Here is a 22,754-nt window from a genome sequence, read left to right as displayed (position 1 = left end):
TAAGGCCCGGACCTACCTGGGCCCCAACTGCGCTGGCCCGAGGCTTTACTTATTAGCACACATTTTACGCCCTACCCGGCCCAAAAAAAGGGTCCATAACTCCATATACAGTATGGGCATTCCCAGACCTGTTGTTTCAGCGCGACCTCGCCCGTGTAATGCGAGGATGTTTTTTATTAGTAGTATACTGTTTTTTATGAATGAACTGCAAATCGGAGGAGCCCTGACAAATGTCACCCTTTTCACTATAAAGTTTTTAAGGTGTGACAATAAAGTTATACTGATTCTGACTGAGTCTAAACATTATACTATCAAAATAATAATAATGTTGAAACTGTAGGATAGCAGGTGAACAATGAACCTAGCATCTGTCTAAATGAGTTGAGACTTCATTGGAAAAAACAAAACAAAAATAAGTGCAATAATTAAAAACTTTATTTAAATAATTTCCACAAAAGTAATATACATTCATCAAAGTGCATGTGTGATCTTCTAGACCAAATGACACATTAAAAGATAATTTCACACAACAGGCATTTCATATAATCTACATAACATTGCTTAATCATTCACTAATATTCATTAACATTTGATGAATTGAACATGGTTGACCCTCTTGTAAACAAGTGTAATGCTTAATTGGGTCGTCCACTCACAGTTTGTGCTTGAAATGTACTGTAATTCTGCAAACTGTTAATAAATATTTCAATCAAAATATTTCAATCAAGCATGCATGCATGCACGCACGCACACAAAACACACGCACGCACGTTTCTTTGATTGATCTCTCTCCCCACTTGCCCCCTGTCTCTTTCCCTTTCTTTGAAATTACTATTGAAATAACAAATGATAGAACTTGCACACAAACTAATTTCACTCACTATTTTACTGTGCGCGCACACACACACACACACACACACACACACACACACACACACACACACACACACACACACACACACACACACACACACACACACAGTGTAGGAGGTACTGTTCAGCAAGGCACTTTAATCCCACCCTCTGCTGGCCCATAGAGGTCAGAGGTCACATAGGCATCCAGGGTCAACTCCTGTAACATGAATGCATAAATAGATCACCAGTGAGAACACAGAGTTAGAAATGATGACAGTCAGAAATGATGATGTCACTGGTAGGCAGGTTTCTGTGCACAGGGCTTTCCACTATAGCATAGCATGTCTGAACTCTGAAGTCAAATCAGACAGAGGTAGCATGTGCTTAAATTCATATTTAGAAAATGTTTCTGATGTCAAACATTTCTGAGATGATGGTCATCATGGAAGGGGAACCTTCTGAAAGCTTCATGGGCAAAGATAATCAACTTCAAAATCTCAAAGAAACGGTCAAAATGACCTCTCAGACATGCTAGTGCTAGGGGTGTGCCAATATATCAATATCGCGATATATCTCGATACTTCCTCCCACGATATATATTGTATCGTCCTCCGAATATCGTGATATTGATTAGTTAGTACTAGTTTGTAGCAGGCTACACAAGGATGAGAACACAGAGGCCTTAATTTATCAACGCAACGGAAGAATCATCTAACGACCACGTTAACGTAAGATTTATCAAGCAACCCGACTGTCTCTCAACATAAAGAATGCGTTGAAATTTCCCCACCAATCATCTCTGTGGATTCACACACAGCTGCACAGCACACACGCCTGTGTGGGGAATACCACATGCTATTTGCATACACAGGGCACAGACCCCACACAGACACGTCCAATGAGAACATGTAACACAAATTAAACTCAATTATGCATTTGTAACAGTGCAAGTCCAGTTAACATTAAGTGTCACGATACATTATGTCAGAACTCAGAAGACTGCGATCTGGGGAAGAAAAATAAATGCATTTTCTTTTTTTAAATTGTAGCATTAAGTAAAGACATATCCTATCCTAAACGAACCTGAATCATGAATTAGATAATAAATAGTGTGTGTTTTAATTTAACCCCAGACCAGTGCACACACTGATAGTGGAGACACCACACTAAATAAAGGACTCCTGCGCCCTCTGGTGGTCTGTGGCCGTGACACCACGTTTATGAGATGGATAGCCTGGAGCTGGCGTCATAACTTGAACGGTGTGGTGGGCTGATTTTAATTGCTTTGTTCACTTGGAAATATCTGACCCATTTCATATGATGATATATGCCTTTACAAAATATCATTTCTTTTCACATGTATTATTTGTTAGTTTTAGAGCTATACATTGGTCGGATGGTCAGATAATGCTGCTCAGCATGTCTACGACGGAACAGACTGGCGCAGACAAATCCTACGAGTCCTCAGACCAGACGTGAGATCAGTGTTGATTTTGGTAGCATAATGTATTCTATTTTAGTTTAGTCGTCGTCTTTGGAATGAAACTTGCACATCATTTAGTTGTTGTTATATTTTAGTCACCTGGAATGTTTTAGTGTTAGTCTAGCTTTAGTCGACGGAATCTACAGTTCATTTAGTCGACTAAAATACATTTTGGCGTAATGGCTGATTTTACACTTGCTGAAAATAGCAGATCTACAAGCTGTTGTGAGCTTGTAGATCTGCTATTTTCAACATGCAACCAAGTCTAAAATGACTTACACTGGATCTCTTGTCCACTAGTCCCTTCCTAACATTTTAGTCTAGCTTGTTTGTTGACGAAACTGTCAGTATATTTAGTCTTAGTTTTATTCATCATAGCTTAGTTTTAATTTAGTTTTAATCAGTAAAAAAATAAGTATAGTATAATACGTCGACTAATACTATAGTATTAGTCGACAAAATCAACACTGCGTGAGATCTGAGCATGCCGTACGCAAGTCAAAGTCGCGATAGATCGATACATGTGGAGGTGACCTTGCCATTTTCCGGTTTGCACGTGCTTGATAAACGAGGGCCACAGTGAGTGGACAGAAATTATGATGTCACTGGCAGGTGGGCAGGATTAGAAGGTGTCACTCACCTCAGAGATGACGAAGAGGATGATGATGCTGCTGCTGATGATGGCTCTTGTAAGGAGTAGCTTTGAAGTATTCCTCTGGAGAGACGGTCTTCACCCCTCCAAAGTAATCCAAGACCCACACCTACCAGATTACATTAAAATATGCTTTACATATATAATACCAATTTATTACATATATACAATAATTATATACGTGCAATACACACACACGCACGCATGTGTTGAGGTGCGGTGGACACACACATGCACACACACACACACACACACACACACACACACACACACACACACACACACACACACACACACACACACGTTACCATGGTGATGTTGAACTTGCAGAAGAACCAGTCGTGGTCGGACGGCCAGTCAACCATCTCAGGATGACGGCTGAACAACGCCTTCTTGGCAAACTCCGCCTCCGTGCCGTTTACCTGCCATATATGGTCACACCGTGCCAAACTGTTACCTTATATGGTCATACGGTACATCTCCAGTACATCACCGGTACATCTCCGGTGATAAGATTAGGCTTTTTACAGTGAAACTTTGTTGTGTTCAGTTGTTTGCTATAAGACTGATCGATCACTCAACTCCCAGGAGACCGAGGCAGAATCTCCACCCATTCCTTTTTGAGTGGTGCCTCCGCTCCATTACGCAGCTATGTGTGTCCCTATGTGTACGTGTAGTATGTCTGTCCGAGCACGGAGAGCTGCAACACGGTAACATTTTTCGACCGTTTCGGACGCGGGAAGGCTCGCCGAAACTGGGCTGACCCAACACTCATTCAAATCAGTACACATTAGGTCATGTGATCATGATGTATACATGTATACAGTTTAGACTCCAGTACATCCAGACAGTATGAGATAAGCACAGATTCAGTCATTATTATTAGCGTAGTTGCTATAGGCAACACACTATTGTTCTTGGTCCGAGAAGTTTTTGTCAGCAAAGTGAATGTGCTTTTTGTTAACTTTTGCACAGCAGAAAAGTGAAGTTTTTGGTGATGCTTCACACACACACACACACACACTCACTGTTGTCTTGCTTCACAAATTGTTATTATAATTATAATTATTATTAGTTAGTAGTATTAATATAATAATTACCTCCAGTACAGATCCAGACAGTATGATATGAGCACAGAGTGGACTCTGAGGATCAAATCCTTGTTGTTTGCAGTAATCTGTCTGAGCCAGAGACATGGAGAGAGACGCCCGACTGTCCACCTGAGACAGACAGAGAGAGAGAGAGAGAGAGAGAGAGAGAGAGAGTTGATTAATTGATTGATTTCATTTTGGTGAAACAGAAGTTCAACACATGGTATCAAAACTACTTATTGAAAAACAAATATAATAATTATAGTTCAATAAATGACATGAAACTCACAAAACTACTAAAAACCTAAAGAATAGCCTAAAATACATAATCTGCCAACAATACCAACCATAAATACACTAATTAAAGGCTATGGTGCACTGGTAAGAGCAATGCTTTGGAGCCTGTAGCATGCTGGGAACTGGAGTCATAGTAGCCTCGGTACCAAGGCTTTTATTTTCGTTCGCAATCGGCTCATAGATGAAGAGTCATAGCTGTTTAAAGCCCAAACATAGGGCTTTATAGGATATGTAAGTAAATAAATTTATTTAGAGATTAACTTTGGTTTGCTGTGAATTTCAAACTAGCTATAAATTGAAATTCCACAGAACAGTAAAACTCTTAAATAACTGCTGTAAACGTGTGGTGTGACAATAAAGTTATGCAACAGACAAGAAGCAGTGAGTCAGCAGTTTCTGTGTGGAGGATGACCTCAGCACTTATTTTATGATAACTGTCAGTGACTCAGCTGTTTTATGATCAGTGCTGCTGGAGCCATTTCACTTGAAAAAAATGTCTTAGCATCTACTCAGTCTTCTGTGTTTCAGTTTTTAAGTTGCTCGATTCAACATTTACATTGCATATTAAATCATTGTAAAACACACATGCCTCCCTAATGTTATTAGTGAGTTCATTGAGGATAATAATGGATGTAATGAGATGCTGGGATGAATGATTGTCTCGTTGACTCATTGATTCACTATTTAAATTAATCGCTCAAGTGATTCACCCCATGCTATTTGTTATGTTCATTAGATCAAAGCGTTATGTTGTGGACATCCAGTGGTTTCTGGTGCAAGACAAAATAACTAACAGTAGCAGTTAGTCCCACAGAAATAGTTTTCTGAACTGTCTGCACATGTCTGCCATGCATAGCATTAAGGCCTATGGATGGCAGCCAGGGGGCCTAATGCTAATGAGGCCTTGTCCTCGTCTGTGACTTGCTGTTTCTTCACATCTTACTGAATGTCAGTCTCCAGGTTTTCTTCAGAATATGTATGACATAACTGTATACGACATTTGACATGTATGACAATTACGTTTGTAAATGAGCTAAGAGAGACCCAACGAGTCAGCCTGATGGAGGGGAAAGGAACTGGTTGGAATAACGTGTTCCTTCCCCCCCGTCAGGTGAGAAGAAGCGGTCTGCTCACTCCTCATGCATTGAAGGAAGCATGAGCTCAGTTCGGGGCTCTCCCCAAGTTGGCAGAGGGAGAGAATCACTCAGTATTATAACTTCGGCAATAGGCACCGGGAGATAAATGGGTTACAAATCATGGGATAAAAAACAAAGCACACGTCTCTGCTACTGGTGACTGATATTGTCCTAATGAATGTTAGACTCATTGAAAACACACATCTCTGCTTCTGGTGACTGATATTGTCCGCCTGTGTTTGCGAGTGTGTGTGCGTGTACCATCAGGTCTTGGACAGATATCTCCATGCGTGTCAGGTACATGTAAGGGACTCCAGAACCCACTCCCATTGGTCCGTCGCTCACAGAGAAGGCGTTGCTAAACGGTTGGCCCTGGATCGGTGGACGGGACGCAATGGTCGCCATGCTGGCCCAATTCACCTGATTGGCCACGAAGCGAGCCATTCTCGCCACCTCCTGGAGAAGGGAGACGTGCAGTAGTTATAAATGAATAGTAAAAGAGTGGGGAAACAGTAGATTAACCACATACAATAACTGATCTACAATTGCCACAATGTGTAAATCAGCTATTATATAACTATAAGTTCTGAAACCTTAATGACAGTATGACAGTAATATCACTTACTGTATCCTACAAACATCATGGGTGTTCAACAGGAGGTGTGGGATCCATAAGGGGTCATACATATTCAAATAAATAGCAGATCTACAAGCTCACAATTACATAATCAAATAAAATAGCAGATCTACAAGCTCACCAATTACATAATAAAAAAGCAGATCTACAAGCTCACAATAAAATAACCACATTCAATAACTGATCTACAGGCTCACAATAAAATAACCACATGCAATAACTGATCTATAATATAAGCTCACAATAAAATAACCATAAAATAAACCAAGTGTAATAACTGATCTACAAGCTCACAATGTGTCGATCAGCTATGTTCGAAGTTCTGAAACCTTAATGACAATATGACAGTAATATCACTTATCATACAAACATCAACAGGTGGTGTGGGACGGGGTCATCACAGTTACTAACTCAGTCTAAATGTGGACATTAACCACGAAGTAAAGTAATATTAATATATAAAGTACCTGGTGAGGGGTTAATAATGAAACTTATCAAAGTAAAATTAATATAAATAAAGTAATAAGTACCTGGTGGGGGGGGATCAGCAGAGACTCTGACCTCTTCAGAAACAAAGCCATAAAAAGCAACAGATACACTGGACTGAGACTCTGCATCTTTAACATGTAATTAATCATGTATGTTAATTAAAGTATACAATTGTAGGCGATAAACGAGCAGCAGATGAAAGTCTAAACTGAGGCACAACAACCGAAGTGTAGCTGTTATGTATACAAAGTCACGTGACCTGGGTGGGTCATGTGAGCAAGTCACGTGGAAAGCGCGCATAGCTTTGTTGGAATATTGCTGCCATTACAAATTGTAATGTCAATTAAGTTTTTTGTATTACAATGCAATTCATAGCATTTATTTTATTACCATTTACTTACGAAATTATAGGAAACATATTCAGAGTAATTTATTTCATAACACCCCCCCCCCCCGAAATGTGATATTTAATGTACCGGTATGTGATGTTTAATAACCATTTAAAAAAACGTATAAATACATTTACGTGATATTTTATTAATTTATAAAAGTAAGTATTTATGTGTAAAACAGAATCCGTTCACTCCGTTGTCGCTATGTTCAGTGGAACTGCTCCATGCATCTGGTTTTATTCAAGTCTTTGTCGCCCTCATGTGGACAGTCAAACTGCAGCTTTGTTAGAAAGGTTTGCATTTGTCGCTCAGATATAACACAGATATCAGTATGGAGTACTAGACTAGTATATTTACTTGTGTAATGTACATTTCTAGAGTACTGTACTTATCTGAACTTTAATTTTACAATTGTTACATTTACAAGACAAATATTAAACTTTTGTCAATAGAAAAACTGCTACAAACCATGAAAAGCACCGACTTGTTTACATCAGGGCCCTCCATTAGTACTCCACTAGATTTCTAAGGGAGAAAGTATAGGCTAAAATAAAAGATGGATGAATCCGCCCTAAACTCTAGAGATCCAGATGGAATCAGGTCCTTGCATGGTGGGGGACATATATGCCAACAATATATATATATAGTTTGCCTTTACTCATATGCCTTGGACAAAGTGCATAGCAATGTCATATGCTCTAACCTCCATCTATGCCCCCCACCCCTCTTGATTGTATGGTTATTATAATTTTAGACACAAGCAGCAGAGACGAATTTTCTGAGGAATATATATTCACATGCAATTCTGGTCATACTCTATTTTATAATTGTTTCTCTCTCCCACAAACTGGCCTAAAAATAGCAGAACTACAATCTCAGTGAGGAAACGGATCTATAAATGCAATTCGTAAGTGGCCTTACTAGCCTTCAAGCTCTACACCAAAAATGAAACAGTCCATCCACTGCAGGAGTAGTTCACTTATTTTCTATCAATTTCACACCGGTGAAGCTTTGGAATTCATGGAGATGCTTCAGTTTTTGTCGCAGTCCTGAGACAATAATTTGATGACCGGACTCTCTGGTAGGAGACCTGTCTCCTACTGACCGATGACCAGGTCCAAAAATGAAATTCAAGGCTTCATTGGGAGTGTAATTGATAGAAAAATAAGTTTTTTAGGTGAACGAATGCTTATGTACACACATGTAAAACACAATCATCCATTTAAAGAAACAGAGTTAAGTGAATTAAAGAAACAGTAAAGTGAATTAAACAGACACGCAAGTTTTTCTGAAGTGCATTTTATTGCAGCTCCAAGCACGATGCTTCAATGTGTCCGTTACGTGTTTGTTGTTCTTTAAGTGCGCGTAGGGTTGTGTGTGTAACACGTTAAATCTTGTTGAAAGCAGCAACATCCATGGATTGAACAAAGTCCTCAAACGCACAGATCTGCTCCTCCAACATATCTGTTCCCACCTGAGAATAAAATAAATGGAATTATATTAATATGAAATAATCATCCAATGAAACAATGGCTGCGATTTATTAGGAACTAACCAATGAAAACAAACTAGCCAAGTAGCCAATGAAAACTGTAGATGTTGAATAAAGTTAAACCAGTGAAAATACATATAAATGAACCAATCAGAATGCTCCTCACCTTGTCATCCTCCACCACACAGCCAATCTGCAGCTTCCTGATGCCGTAACCGACGGGAACCAGCTTAGCTAGAGGAAGACAAACATTAATGGAACGTTATTACAACGGCCATAGCATAGGGATGCTTTGCACACACAGATTCAGGTCTGACATGAGGAAACAACGGTCGAACATGCGCTGCTCCCGTGCTTGCGGTTGTTCTAATGACAGTCGGACCAATAGTATGTCGGAATTAAAGCCTGTAAATGCCATATCGGTATCTAATTGGTCTCAAAATAATACTGATTATTTTCACCGAAATTGATGATGGGTGGCGATTTAGGGCTGGGCCCAAAATGTATGCTAATTAGTCAGGATCTGTGGGGAAAATCTACTAACTAAAAAAAAAAAAAAAAAAAACATTTCAACTGCCCCTAGCAGCTCAACAGTAAGGCCTCAAAGTGAACTTTACTCTGGTATCTAGTTTGTCGCCGTCTGACCTTCCTACTTTGTAGCCCGTGTTACTAAAGAAAAATGGGCAACAATGGCCTAAACTCATGGTGATACTACAAACACTAGTCTAGTTTCATCATATATAGTATACAATTTAAACATACATTGTCCCCACAGCAGTCCATCCATCTCAATACTGCGGACACACTCCTCCAGTTTCCCCATGTCTGTCTCATCGTCCCACGGCTTCACGTCCAACAAGATGGACGACTTGGCGATGAGGGCTGGTTCTGATGGAGACAGACACACACACACACACAGACAGATGCAGTCAGTACTCCAACTATAGAAACTATTTGGACAAATCAGATTGGACAGAGGCGACATATCAGATTAAGAATTTGTACATCATATCCATCAGCACAAAGATGGTGATTGTATCATCATTAATGTCACGAGCCAATCAGAGCGCTGCTTTAGCAGGAAAAGAGTTCTCAATTTCTGCCCGACCCGTATAGCCGCTGGATCTACAAGCTCACAGACACTCACAACTCAGCGTGATCCAATGCCTTGTGGACTTGTAGATCTGTTACTTAAATGAGCCCGATTAGTACTTTGTATACCGAACATCTAATAGTAATAATCTGCAAGCCCAGAATGCAACACGGATGCCATGCGTTGTGGGCTTTTATTGTAGTAGATCAGCCAGAGAGACCGACAAGAGTTGCAACTAGGCTTGTGGTGTTACATGACGATTTAACAACGTCACTTCATTTTGTGCAACTTTGATTGTTTAGTATCAACAATTTTAATTAAAGTTAAAGTTGAATTAAACCAACTATAGGTCATTCTCTGCCGTCATTTGAGCCTATGGTAACATCTACTGACCACATTAGTGTTGTCCTGTATCAGACCAATGACTGGTCCAGAATGATGCAAATTAAATTGTTTGGGTTGAGAACTCTTAAGCAGAAGGTGAAAGGTCAAGACACAAGGTGAAAAGTCATGAGAGAAGGTGAAATATCAAGACGTACTTTTAGCCTTCTTTGCGTTGTATGCAGCAATACGTTCCTCATTCAGCCTCGCTGCTTCTGCACTCTCCTGAGAAAGAAAGACATTATGAATGAATGAAAGAGAGAAACTAACTTCACTACATGTCATTTTCCATGATATTCTTTTAAATATATACTAAATTCCTGTCAAAGTAAATATTGTCTTGTTGTGAACGTGCGTGTGTGTGCGTTCACCTCTTCATCTTCGGAGCCGAACAGATCGATGTCATCCTCGTCGTCCTTGGAGGCGGCGGCAGGGGCGGCGCATGTGCTGTCAGGCACACCCGCTGGACCGTATTCACCCAATGGCCTCTTGACTCCTGGTAGACTGAAGCAAACCAGCAAGTCATTAGTATTCATAAAAGTCGTTTTATGCTTGGTTGCGTGCTACAAAAACAGGTAGGACGTGCCCTACAGGTCTAGTAGTTAGTTACTTTATTGACACAAATGTATAAAACATTGGGTCCAAACAATAAAAAACCCATGAATCAAAAACTTTAAAAGGTACAATACATTAAAATATACAATACACAATCCCTTTACAACAGGAGCTTTCTATTGCTCCACAAGTGACAGACAGGCATGTAGCATACGCAAAGTCTCTGTTAGTGCCCACAAAGAGTGAGCTCAAATCAATACCCTCATGTCCATATTTCACTCTGATATCTTGTGTGAGGGGACACACCAGTATGTGCTGTTCATTTTGTATACCAGTCTCACATTGGCAAAACCGCTGTTCAGGTGGTATGCGGCTCCATCTTCCCATGTCCCAGTCTATGAGCGGACAACCGAAACCGTGTAAATAAAGGTTATCCTCAAATAGTCCTCAATGTAAGGTACACATTTTACATACGTTATAACCAGTCAGGACCATTGCTGGGCTCAGTCATTTAGAGCTACAAAGCCTGCTACAAACTGACAACGGTTTCTATTAGTCTGACCCAATGAACAGCCCTTCATTCATAGCTGGTCTCTCTATCTCTGAATAGGACAGGACATCACATTCATATACCCAGTCTCATTCACTCATTCATAGCTGGTCTCTCTGGTATAGGAAAGCACATCACATTCATATCTGGCCCCATTCATTCATAATCATACCTGGTCTTCTCCTTCTGGTAGGACAGCATATGGTTGTACCATCTCAGAGCATGGACGAGGTCAGAAGGTGGAGACGACGAAACGGCGTCAAATACTGCGATGTCAGCCTGGGAGGGAACGTAGCTACACAGACACACACACACACACACCCAGAGACACGCATGATGATGATTATTATTATGATGATGGAACATAGCTTATAGCTACACACATTTTATTATTTTTTGTCTTAGCACTGGACAACCAACACACATTTACAAAGTAAAAAAATATTTATGTAATGCTCCCAACTTTACATAACTGACACGTCACAAACATATACCCACCGACCGTGCGTGTGCACCTTTCTAGTTTCTACCCACCGTGCGTTTGGATACAAATACGCCAAGTTTAGTCCTATCTATTCTATACTAAATGATGATTATACTTCCGTCTCTCCTTAAGACTAGCCCCAGTATGTTCCCTCAGCATTACGCTCATGTTGTTGGGGGCATGGCTGGCTGCCAAGTGTCCAGAGCTATATAGCTATAGCTATGTGCCACGTACCCAGTCACAGAAGGTAAAAAAAAGGGTATTTTGATTTTTTTGCCTACATTTTTGAAGTAGGCAAAAACTTCTATCTAAAGAACAAAAACATTCCCATCGGTTTACAAGTATCTAGGATCCACTTGTAGAGATAAAAAAAATAAAAATAAAGCAGGGATATCAGTTGAGGAATGCAAGCATAAGCGAGAGCAGCGAAGCGAAGCGTCCTCACTGTACGAGGAGCAGTAAGCATCTCAGAGCTACAGAATCAGCGTAGGGAGAGGGCACATAATGTGGGGCTACTTAAAGACTAATGCTAGTTAGTTAGCATAAAAGACTGTTACACACAACTGAGTGACCTGAATAATCATGTGACTCCACCAGGAGGGTCTGTGGCGATTGGCGAAGCATGAGAAAGAAAAAATCCATCACCATAACTACATTTAGTTTTAATTATACTAGAGTTGTAGCTTTATTCAAGATGTCAAGTCTAGTAGCTTTGACCGCAACGGTCACATAATTCATTGGGTCGCCAACTCGGGTGTAACAGCCTGCGTGTCAAACTCAAACAAACCCTTCAATGTAGCTTCTTTCCTGAAGGAAGTCATTCAGGAGCTTCAGGCCGCTGGGAGTGTTCAAGTCTCCGAAACCCATGATGTTATTATAATGAACTAATGGTTAATTTAACGTTTAATTACAGTTGAAGACACAGACAGACTGCGCTGGAGGAGAAAGGGGAGAAGGTTCACCACGAGGAACGCTTTATACACTGCGTCACATCGCCCGGAGGGACGACCGTCTTCTGATTGGTTGTTGGTTGTCCTTACAACCACTAGACCGGGCCTGTAGGTCTCTATGACAACGGACTAGTAGCCAATCACTGCACGACCATGGTCATTCCTTCGAGAGATGGGATCTGAAGGCAAGACACACCCAGACGTTCGTGTTGTCGCCCCCAGCTGCTCAAGATAGATATTGCAATTCATTCGAATTTATTTTCAGAATCATTATTTGTATTATGTATTATTTATTCATAAATAATCTCATTATATGTTATTCTTTCATTTTAATTAATTTTATGGAAATTATTAGTTAAATTGAGCATGTGGTTTGTCTTAATTTAGCATTACGTCCATCCATAATCCATCTATTAGGTACATTTCTACTCCTCGCCAGCAGGGGGCGGACTGAAGCCAACATTGTGACTCGGTAGATGACGTCACAGTGGTCGTGGCGGGAGGACATGAGGTAGTTGTTTTTCCAACATGTTCTCCTGCCAAATCTTTTAAATCGATATGATCACAAATGTATTTAACATAAATGAAAATGAATATCAATAAAACACTGTCTATGAGATAAATAAAGTGATTTATTATAAATGAATATGAAATGCAAATATCAGATCTACAATCTCAAAACGGGTCACAATGCTACTGTTTGAACTTGTAAATCTGCTATTTCTACTATTCACATTTTCTTTAGAAAGTTATTAAATGATTAAGTTATTTTGTTATCTTCCTTTTAGTTTATGAAGCCTAAAATATAAATATATATTATTCATAAAGTTCCAACATCCGAAACACAATTAAATTCACAATAAGCAATTAATCATCAAGTAATAATGCATAATGGTTACAAAGCCCTTGTTATTATTAAATAAATAAGTATTACAATTGTTTTTAATTCAACTCAAAGTAAAGATGCCTGATGTTTAAATAAAGGTAAAAATGTTTCCTATGTCGACATAGACGCTTCCCACAATGCTCTCTGTTTTTCCACCAAAATAAACACAGGTATGTTTAATGTCCGAGAGATTAACCTTTTAGCTTCTTCTAGCCACTTCATTTCTCATGGAAACATGATCAAATATGGACATATGATTCATGGTCATAGCAAAGTTAATTTATGAGTAGTTTGTGTGTGTGTGTGTGTGTGTGTGTGTGTGTGTGTGTGTGTGTGTGTGTGTGTGTGTGTGTGTGTGCATGTGTGTGAGAGAGAGAGAGAGAGAGATGTATATATTTGTTTTGAATTGATATATTTGTTTTGAATTGATTTGACACAACATGGAAACGTTATTGACTTGGTTACAACAACAGACTTTTAAGTGTTAATGTTCTGCTTGTGTGTGTGTCCTATATAAAGTAAAGCCATTGTTTGAACTATACATTTAAACCATGTTAGACTCATTGTAAACGCACATCTCTGCTTCTGTGACCGATATTGTAAATGGTAGGTGCATTTACTGATAAAATATGTAAATATTGCATCAATCAATGTAAAAACAGAAGCCTGAGTAGACTAAAATAAATAATGAAATATCTCTTTAGGGCATGGTCACAGTGCACTTTTATTTTACCTATATGATAAATAACTTTGTTTTTATTCATTTTTTGTAGTATTTTCCTTTTTCTCTTTTTTCAGATGTACAACTCAGCATGCCTGGTTCTGACCGCTGCACCCCCCCTGGGAATGGTACGATCGTGTGTGTGTGTGTGTGTGTGTGTGTGTGTGTGTGTGTGTGTGTGTGTGTGTGTGTGTGTGTGTGAAAACTATCATTGATTTAAAGTGTGATTTTATTGTTTGTTAATATCTTTCAGGGGCGGGGCATCCTGATGCACACAGGAAGCCAGAGAGTACAGACAGGTTAGATCTACAAGCTCTCACTCACAGCTTTATCAGATCTACAAGCTCACAGTGTTAACGATCACTATAGAATGCACTCAAACTCTGTGTGTGTGTGTGTGTGTGTGTGTGTGTGTGTGTGTGTGTGTGTTTTTAGGGGCCAGGGCTCCGAAGAACAAGCAGGTCCATCCAGACAGACCAACAGACAAGGATACTGTTCTTATTGTAGAGTTCTGTATACTGGACTTGAACAGGTACATGCACACGCGCGCACGCACACACTCTCTCTCTCTCATACTGGGGTTTACGTGTTTCAGTTTAATACTCAGGATGCGCTCATTTTGCTCCCCAAAACTCCCAGGGGAGTGGTTGGTTTAGTTTTGGTCTTATTTATTCGCACAATAAAAACAGTACAAAAGTTATTAAAAGAGAAAAATAAGTGCAGGTGAGAAAGGAAACCCATTATACATGGTTATACATCTAACATGGTTCTCACCTAAAATAATAAACAAATGGTAAGATAGACAAAGTAACAAAGTAACATAAGGTATGACAAACAACAAACACCTGTGTGCAGTTGCATGTGTGGGTGCGTGAATAATAATAATATCATTACAGCATATCTCCAGCTCCAGACATCGTCTGTCGGTTCGTGTTTCATCCAGAGGTTCCAGCACCACCTCCTCTGTCAGCAGAACCTCCAGAAGCTCCAGTCTGATGGACCGCTTCCTTCAAGATGTGCTGTTACATCATCCATACAGCTACACCGATACCAGGTACATGCCGGTAATAGTGACCCATGTTTGTTTAAAGTCAGACTTTATTTTTTTTAAGATTAGTTTGTTTTTGGCTTTTTTGCCTTTATTGATAGTATCAAGTAAAGATGGACGGGAAGGAGGGAGAGAGAGAGAGAAGGGGGGAGACATGACGCAAAGGTCGTCGTGAACTGGACTCGAACATGCAACACGCAACACGCTGTCAGGCCAAAGCCTATAGACCGATTCACAGAGGGGTGCCCTGGGCGCGGCCATTACTGAGGTGTAATCCATGGAGCAGGTGCTCCGTAGGCCAGGTGTAGCTAATCAGTGCTGTTGCGCTTAATGGTACACCTCAGTAATGGCCGCACCCAGGAAACCCTCTGAATCGGTCTATATGTGGCCTATCCACACTTTTCCTGGGCTGTGTGTGCTTCAGTTCCTGTTGATTTCATTGGATATCATTGGTCATCTGACCAGTTTCATTGGCTTTCATTGGATCAAATCGACAGGAACTGGAGCACACACAGCCCAGGAAAAGTGTGGATAAGTGTCAGACTTGGCTGCCATATGATGTAACGTCCAAAAGCCAAGCTATTTTATATATATATATATATATATTTTTTTTAAGGGGTGCTAGCCCCTCCTATATTCAGCTATTAGTGTAGATTGTTGTCTTACACAAACATTTTCATTCATTCAATAGGTTCCATGGGGTAATTGGTAGAAAATAAGTCATTTCAGGGGTTCTTTCTAAACTATGATCTTACAAAGATGTGTGTGTGTGTGTGTGTGTGTGTGTGTAGGTCGTCTCATGCTGATTTGCCATCCGTTTCGTGTCCTCCGGTTCCGAGGGCGGACCTAGCAGAGCTGTGTGTGACTGACAGCAGTGACAGCCAATCGGTGTGCACCAGAGACGACCTGTCCAGCTCCCCCTCCGAACAACAACCTCACGTCGTCAAGGCAACAGAGCTCGGCAACCGGAAGGCGGGTGAAGAGAAGCTCTCTCAGCCAATCACCAGGCAGCAGGAAGTGAAACAGACACAACCTACTACACATCATGTAAAAGCACATGCACATTCCGTGCACGCACACACACAGGCGTTGCAGTCACCCTCGTGCACGACGCCCTCCTCCGTGCACAAAAAAGCTCACAGGAAGACGGACCGTCGGAGAGAGACTCGCACTTCCTGTTGTTCCGTCACACCCCCCCACAGACCCCCTGACCACACCTCCAAGGAGACTCCCTCAGGTCACAAGCCATTAGACCACACCCCCAAGGAGACTCCCTCAGGTCACAAGCCATTAGACCACACCCCCAAGGAGACTCCCTCAGGTCACAAGCCATTAGACCACACCCCCAAGGAGACTCCCTCAGGTCACAAGCCATTAGACCACACCCCCAAGAAGACCCCCTTAGACCACACGCCTGGAGGACCCGCCCCTCAGACGTGGACCAATTGGCAGAAGGAGAGGAGAGAGACTCACCGAGAGCAGATGTTCCCCACCGATGACATCATCACTGACCCTGTGGACCGAACTATAGAAGAGGTCTGTCTTAAAAGGGATATTTCACTTGTAAAAAAAAGAAAAAAAGGGTAATTTTATCGTCTACTCAGACTTATGTGAACACCCCAGACATGTTTTTATATATATTTGATTATTTTTATGGAGCCTTGTTCTTTCCCTGATGCTTTTCATCCAAAAAAATATTTACAAATAGAAAAAAAGTAATTTTAAAACAGGCACCTCACATAATTTAGGAGGGCAGTATGAGTCACCAGAGAAAAGGACGGGTGTTTCATGAATCTAACATGGTTAAACTGTAGTTTGAAGTATCTAAATACTGAATCGAGCAACTTAAAAACTGTCGGGGTGTTCACATAAGCCTGAGTAGATGATGAAATGACCAAAGGTTTTTTGGAAGTGAAATATTCCTTTAATTGAATTAAAGAGCATCTCGTCAAGTTTGAGTTGAATTAAAGAACAGCTCATGAAAGCTTTTTTTTTCTTTGAATGCAGGTGATCCAGCAGTGTTGTCATGGAGACAGTACCAGTGGTGACCAGCAGGGGGAAGCAGAGAGCTTCCACTTCAGTCTGCCAGAGTCTCTGTGCTCTGCTGCACTCACTGACGACTGGGACCTGCATGTACAGGTAGTACCCTGTGTGTGCGTGTGTGTTTATTATTGTCTCCACCAGACCAAAGACATGTTGCCCCCTGTAAGTCTGTGAACAGCTAACAACAGTGCACACACACTTCCTGGATGCACACAAGGACTGTCTAAAGAGGATGGGACGCGAAGACCGTAAGGGCGCCGCCATGTTGCTCACATGGTGCTCCATGGAAGGAAAGAAACATGCGCAATGGGCTTTATGCAGTCAACACTTCCTCGTTCAGCTTCCTTGGTCTCAACTGCGCATGTTTCTTTCCTTCCATGGAGCACCATGTGAGCAACATGGCGGCGCCCTTACGGTCTTCGCGTCCCGTCCTCTTTGACAGTCCTTGGATGCACAGCAGAACCTCATCTTTTGATATTACTCGAAACAGGTCTCTGTGTCCTTGTCCTATCCCATTTGTCATAATAAGATTGGCTTGTAAAGTGTCTCAAATCATGAACCCAGCGAAACTTTGCACGCACATTGCCACTAGGCCAAATTCCACCCTATGTTTCAATTCAGCTTCATGGTGGCACTATAGCAGACAGATTCACGTTTTCAGAGTATACGAATGCTTAATGTTCTTTTCTCCAGGAGGCTTTGGAACGAGGTGGAACTGACCGACTCCCCCCACACAGCCCTGCCCTCCATACACTCACCCAGGCCACACCCCTCCCCCAGGCCACAGCCACTCTGGACCTGTGGGTTCTGACGGAGGCCCGGGTTCACCTGGATGACCAGGTTTACGCCCACCAGCTAGACTCCGCCCTCCATGCCGCGCCCGGGGACGTAGCCAGCAGCAGGAGGAGGAGTCAGGAGGGGGAGGAGGGGTACAGGGTCATCCTGCCCATCGAGCAGGTGTGTACTCCATTACTTTTAAAGTACACTTATAGCTTTACATTACTTGTATTCTTTACTTTTAAAACTCATTGCCTGCCAACTTAGCGTGATCGCAAAACATCCGCTCCGATCCACTCCCATGTTAGAGCTTTTTTCCCCCACAAACACCCAGCTAACGGTACTATATTTATATTATAGACCAGACCGTGGCTCTGGGTGAATTAAATCAGTGGGGGACCAGGGGTCCTTGAGGGGGTTCCAGGTGGTGCCCAGCTAAACGATGGAGAGTTAGTCAACCAAATTACCACTTATAAATTAAATCTTGAGAGCGTAAAATGCTCTCAAGAGTTACATTAATGTTAAACATCTGCATTACTTAATTTACAAGAAGTCTACATAATTAGAGAATGTAGAATAATTGTTATTTTGATCGACAACAAAGGTTTTGGGTCTGAGAGGCAAAATGTCATCAAATGGTGGTCCGTGGCTCAAATGCTGAATAAATAACGGGCCTTGATACGAAAATGGTTGAAAACCACTGCATTAAATGATTGAATGAGTTAATCAATACATGGTCTACTTACCAGGTACTTCCTGCTCCGGCCTTCATCCCTCCATCATTCATGGGGAAGACGTGGGCTCAGATCGAGCAGGAGGATGAGGAGAAGGTGGAGAGCATGGTGAGAGAATTCAGACACGGAAAATTCATCTGCTACTTCGATACAGAGTCACTGATCAGGTAATCAATACATTAATGAATCAATACATAAATCATTAATTTGTTAATGAACTCATTGACTGCCAAGAACGAATTTGATTCGTATTTTCCCCCATTGGCGTTATCTGACAAGTTTTTTTTTTTAATTAAGTTAGATGAATATACTGAATATACTCTTCAGTACCGCATGAATAGCTCTCTGTTGCTAGGCAATTGATAAACAGGGAATGAACCGGAAGTGAAAAAGCCTCGGTCCGCTTCAATGTAAATAGACTTGATAAAATCCATTTATCTGATTCTTTTCCTGGATTTTTTTATCAAAACAATTGTCCTCATCTCCAGGTATGGAAGGAGGAGCCAGAACAGGAAGGGGCGGAGTCTGGCTGACGGAGAGGAACACGAGGACGATGCCAATCATCTTCCTCTAGCCAATCGAGATGAGGGTGCCCCACAATGCACCTTGAGGAGGCGGAGACGTCGCCGTCTGTTCCGATTGGCCTCCAGGTGTCAGGTGACTAAAGAGCCCAGCACACATATTTGGCCCCATTCTGCCGTCGACCTTTCTTACCACATGTCGACAAGTCCCAGATCTCGGCGAGCTTGCAGTGTGTGAAAAGTACGCCGATGCCTCCCAGAGCAGTTCTAGATATTTGGCACTGTCGCTGACAAATCACACAGTATGAACTGGTTTGTGATCAGCCAGAGGCGATGATTGACAGGCAAAATCCTTCAATAGTGACACCCACAGGCAAATGGGTATTTTTTTCATTGCATCCGGAGAAGCCTCAGAACACAGAGTGGATGTTTCTGTGTAGGACCATGATAAAGACTTTAAAAGTTTGAAAAACAGCATGTCATACTCGTGTGTAAAATTCTTTGTCTCCCCCAGGTGGTCAAAGTGAGTCACGGAACTCAGACCGCACCATTGGTTGTGCCAGCTATCCGTCAACAGCCGCTGGACCAGCAGACAGCCAATCAGGACGCTCCTCACCCCCGGCAGGCAGAGCAAGAAGAGAGAACCCCGGACAGGCTCAGCAACGTCACCCCCCTGCAAGCTCACACCTCATTGGTCAACGTCATCACTCCCCTGCAAGCTCAAACCTCATTGGTCTACATCCTCTGCTCCCCAGACACTGGAGCACAGCTAGGGCTTCATGGTAATTACCGGTAGTTAATTAGCGGTTTAGTTAAACAAACTCACAACACGTCGTTTTGTGGCTAGAAAAGGCCCGAGGCCTGGCATGTAGATGTAAACAAATCACCCTGGATATTTTACTCATATAGATATGAAGCATCAACTAAGGTGGAAATGTACAATATAATATACTCAAAGAGTAATAAACGCTAGAAACGAGTCAAACAACCCAAAGACTACATCTCAGTTACATTAACATTGATTTTACAATATAAATTGGGGGTCCCAGAGATAGAAATGCCATTAAATGGGGGGTCCGTAGACTAATGCATGTCAAACTGGGGGTCCTTGAAATGTAACAATCTACCTCTAGAGGTAGAGCCGTAAAAATCTTCTATTATGGGGATCTCTTCAAATGGGGGTCCGCAGGCTATATAGTGTCAATTTGGGGGTCCTTGACATGAAGAAGTTTGGGAACCTCCGCTCTATAAAACAACTAAAAACCTTGTATTTTTCTTTAGGCTCCTCCCACCACAAGCGCTGCAGGAAGCGCAGGCGTCCATTGGACGGCCGGCAGGGAACCAGGCTGAAGTACAAGCCCCTCCCGCTGCAGTTCTACGACCCGCTGAGACACTGCGTCGTCAGCTCCCTTCCCGAGGGGTGGAGTCCCCTTCCTAAGGGGCGGGGCATCGTTCCCGAGAAGCGGGGCGTCCTTCCTAAGGGGAGACACGTACGCCAGCTGTTCAGGAGCCTGAGCCCCGAGCTGAACGCCGAGAGGCAGGAAGGGGCGTCGGCGGCGTCTGTGGGAAGGAAGAGGAAGGGAGGGGCCTCGGGCTCAACCGGGGTCAAGGGTCGAAGGTCATCTTCCGGCACGCCGTCCAACGGGGACCACCTCCTGCCGAGCATGGTCAGTGCGGACGCGACAAAGACCTTGTCCAATCAGGGAACAACGGGTAGTGCCAAGGGAAAGACAGGGAGGGGAGGAAGGAGGACTAGCCAATCGGAGCGAGGCTCAGGGAGGGGAGCAAGAAGGACTAGCAAATCGGAGCGAGGCTCGGGGAGGGGAGGAAGACGGAGCGGCCAGTCAGAGCGAGGCTCAGGCAGAGGCCGGAGGAAGAGACCCAGGGAGCCTTCTCTCTCACCACAGCCCAGGAAGTGGAGCTCCCCTCGGCTCTCGGAGAGCAGGAAAGCTGCCTGCTCCACGGGCCCACTGATAGACTCCTCCCCCTCGCGGTGTCTGAGGTCCGGGAGAACCAGGAACTGACCCCGTTGACCCGTCTGTTTGTCGGAAGCTGCCAAAACAAAGGTCTCACCTACTGTAAGGTCAAAATGAAGTTGTCATGTTGATTGAATTATGATTGATTGAATTATGATTTATCGTCACATTGAAAAGGTGGATTGAATTGGATTCAGATTAAAGGAGCACTCCACTGTAGCGCTTCAGTATCGTTACACCCCTAATGACAATGATGCTCTAATCTTTATCATGTATGTTTGTTGAGTTTATTTCATACAGTATGAATTTTGTTACATAATCCAACACGCTTTAATTACCGTCATATGTTGTTTGTTATTTTAATGCACTTTAAAACAAAAGTCCAGGCTAAAATAGGATTAAAGATCGATTTATGAATTAAATTCATTACATAACATTGACTCAGTTATTCATGTATGTTTGGTAATGTATGAAGAATACTTCAATAGCAGATCTACAAGCCCACAACCCCACCTGAATGTAGGCCAATAGATCAATAGATAGATACACAGAGATAGAAAGGAACGGCCATAAACGTCATCTCCGGTTTTAGGCTGGGAGAAGAATAATGGTCTTTGTCTTCCCCATAGTTCTCTTACAATACCGGTAGTTATACCTCTTTTTTTTATCACTTTCAGAGCGATTTGTTGGACGATAGAAATCTGTCAGGACATCTGGAATGCAATCGTTTTACCCCACTCACTCGCCCTCTGAAAGTTGAATTATTAAGATATAAGATTCTGTGGAGTTTGCATGTTCTCCCCGTGTCCCCTAGGGTAGGTACCCTCACAAAAAACATGCAGTAATCCTGGTCTCTAAACTGCCTCCCCCTGGCCAGCCGGGGCGCCTGATGGAGGGGAAAGGAACTGGTTGGAATAACGTGTTCCTTCCACGCGCTACGTCCAACCAGGGAAACTCCCCCCTGTCAGGTGTAAAGGAGCAACTTGGACACTCATGCATGAAGGAAGCATGAGTTAAAGTCTGTTGCTCTCCCCAGGTTGGTGGAGGGTGTGTAGAGCCCAGGATCACATTAGATAATTGACAGGGGTGAAAAATGGGTTACAAAATCGTGGGATAAAAAAATTATATAAAAACAAAAGGTATAAGTGATGATTTTGCCATGGTTCACATACCGCTCGTCTGTCATAACTTCAGCCTGTTTTACGAACTTTTCCCAATTACATAAGGTCTACATAAATGTTCAGAATTCAAATATAAAGTGCTCATCCCAGGGCCACGGATGTTGCAATTCTCTTTGGGTTATTATCGCCCGTATCTTCAGTATTGTTCAATAAAAAGCATTTTAATCAGATCGGTGGCCATTAATTAGAGTTAAAATGAATATCGGAATGCAGTACACCAATAAAAAAATATCTACAAGCTCACAGCGTGTGGCGCGTTGTGTTCCCCAAATTCCCCCCGGAATATAGAGTTGCACAAGCAAGTCTGATAATGATCATTCATGTTCACAT

The 22,754-nt window shown here is 42.2% G+C and overlaps 3 protein-coding genes across 3 annotated transcripts; 1 reads left to right on the top strand and 2 right to left on the bottom strand.

Moving 5' to 3' along the window:
• Nucleotides 1-417: 417 nt before the first annotated feature.
• Nucleotides 418-6,861, bottom strand: creg1 (cellular repressor of E1A-stimulated genes 1). The gene is made up of 6 exons (XM_083758293.1): nt 6,682-6,861; nt 5,776-5,970; nt 4,091-4,210; nt 3,299-3,412; nt 2,979-3,099; nt 418-1,072 (listed from the first exon to the last, which is right to left on the bottom strand). The coding sequence occupies exons 1-5, from the start codon at nt 6,787-6,789 to the stop codon at nt 2,980-2,982; spliced, it is 657 nt and encodes a 218-aa protein (XP_083614419.1). The 5' UTR covers nt 6,790-6,861; the 3' UTR covers nt 418-1,072; nt 2,979.
• A 1,454-nt stretch (nt 6,862-8,315) lies between these two features.
• On the bottom strand, nt 8,316-12,550 carry eef1b2 (eukaryotic translation elongation factor 1 beta 2). Its single transcript, XM_083758696.1, has 7 exons — nt 12,375-12,550; nt 11,276-11,398; nt 10,370-10,502; nt 10,157-10,223; nt 9,287-9,412; nt 8,691-8,758; nt 8,316-8,506 (listed from the first exon to the last, which is right to left on the bottom strand). The coding sequence occupies exons 1-7, from the start codon at nt 12,452-12,454 to the stop codon at nt 8,420-8,422; spliced, it is 684 nt and encodes a 227-aa protein (XP_083614822.1). The 5' UTR covers nt 12,455-12,550; the 3' UTR covers nt 8,316-8,419.
• Nucleotides 12,551-14,200: 1,650 nt separating this feature from the next.
• Nucleotides 14,201-21,677, top strand: zdbf2 (zinc finger, DBF-type containing 2). Its single transcript, XM_083758639.1, has 11 exons — nt 14,201-14,272; nt 14,398-14,443; nt 14,580-14,676; nt 15,041-15,198; nt 15,984-16,728; nt 17,200-17,331; nt 17,929-18,192; nt 18,762-18,913; nt 19,235-19,403; nt 19,782-20,049; nt 20,549-21,677. Exons 1-11 carry the CDS (start codon nt 14,236-14,238, stop codon nt 21,289-21,291), a joined length of 2,811 nt encoding a protein of 936 aa, XP_083614765.1. The 5' UTR covers nt 14,201-14,235; the 3' UTR covers nt 21,292-21,677.
• The last annotated feature ends 1,077 nt before the right edge of the window (nt 21,678-22,754 follow it).

The sequence above is a fragment of the Protomyctophum parallelum genome, assembly GCF_964188405.1.
Source record: "Protomyctophum parallelum genome assembly, chromosome: 23".
NCBI lineage: Eukaryota > Metazoa > Chordata > Actinopteri > Myctophiformes > Myctophidae > Protomyctophum > Protomyctophum parallelum.
Note: the sequence above shows the minus strand (reverse complement) of the source record. Positions and strands in the feature narration are given on the sequence as shown.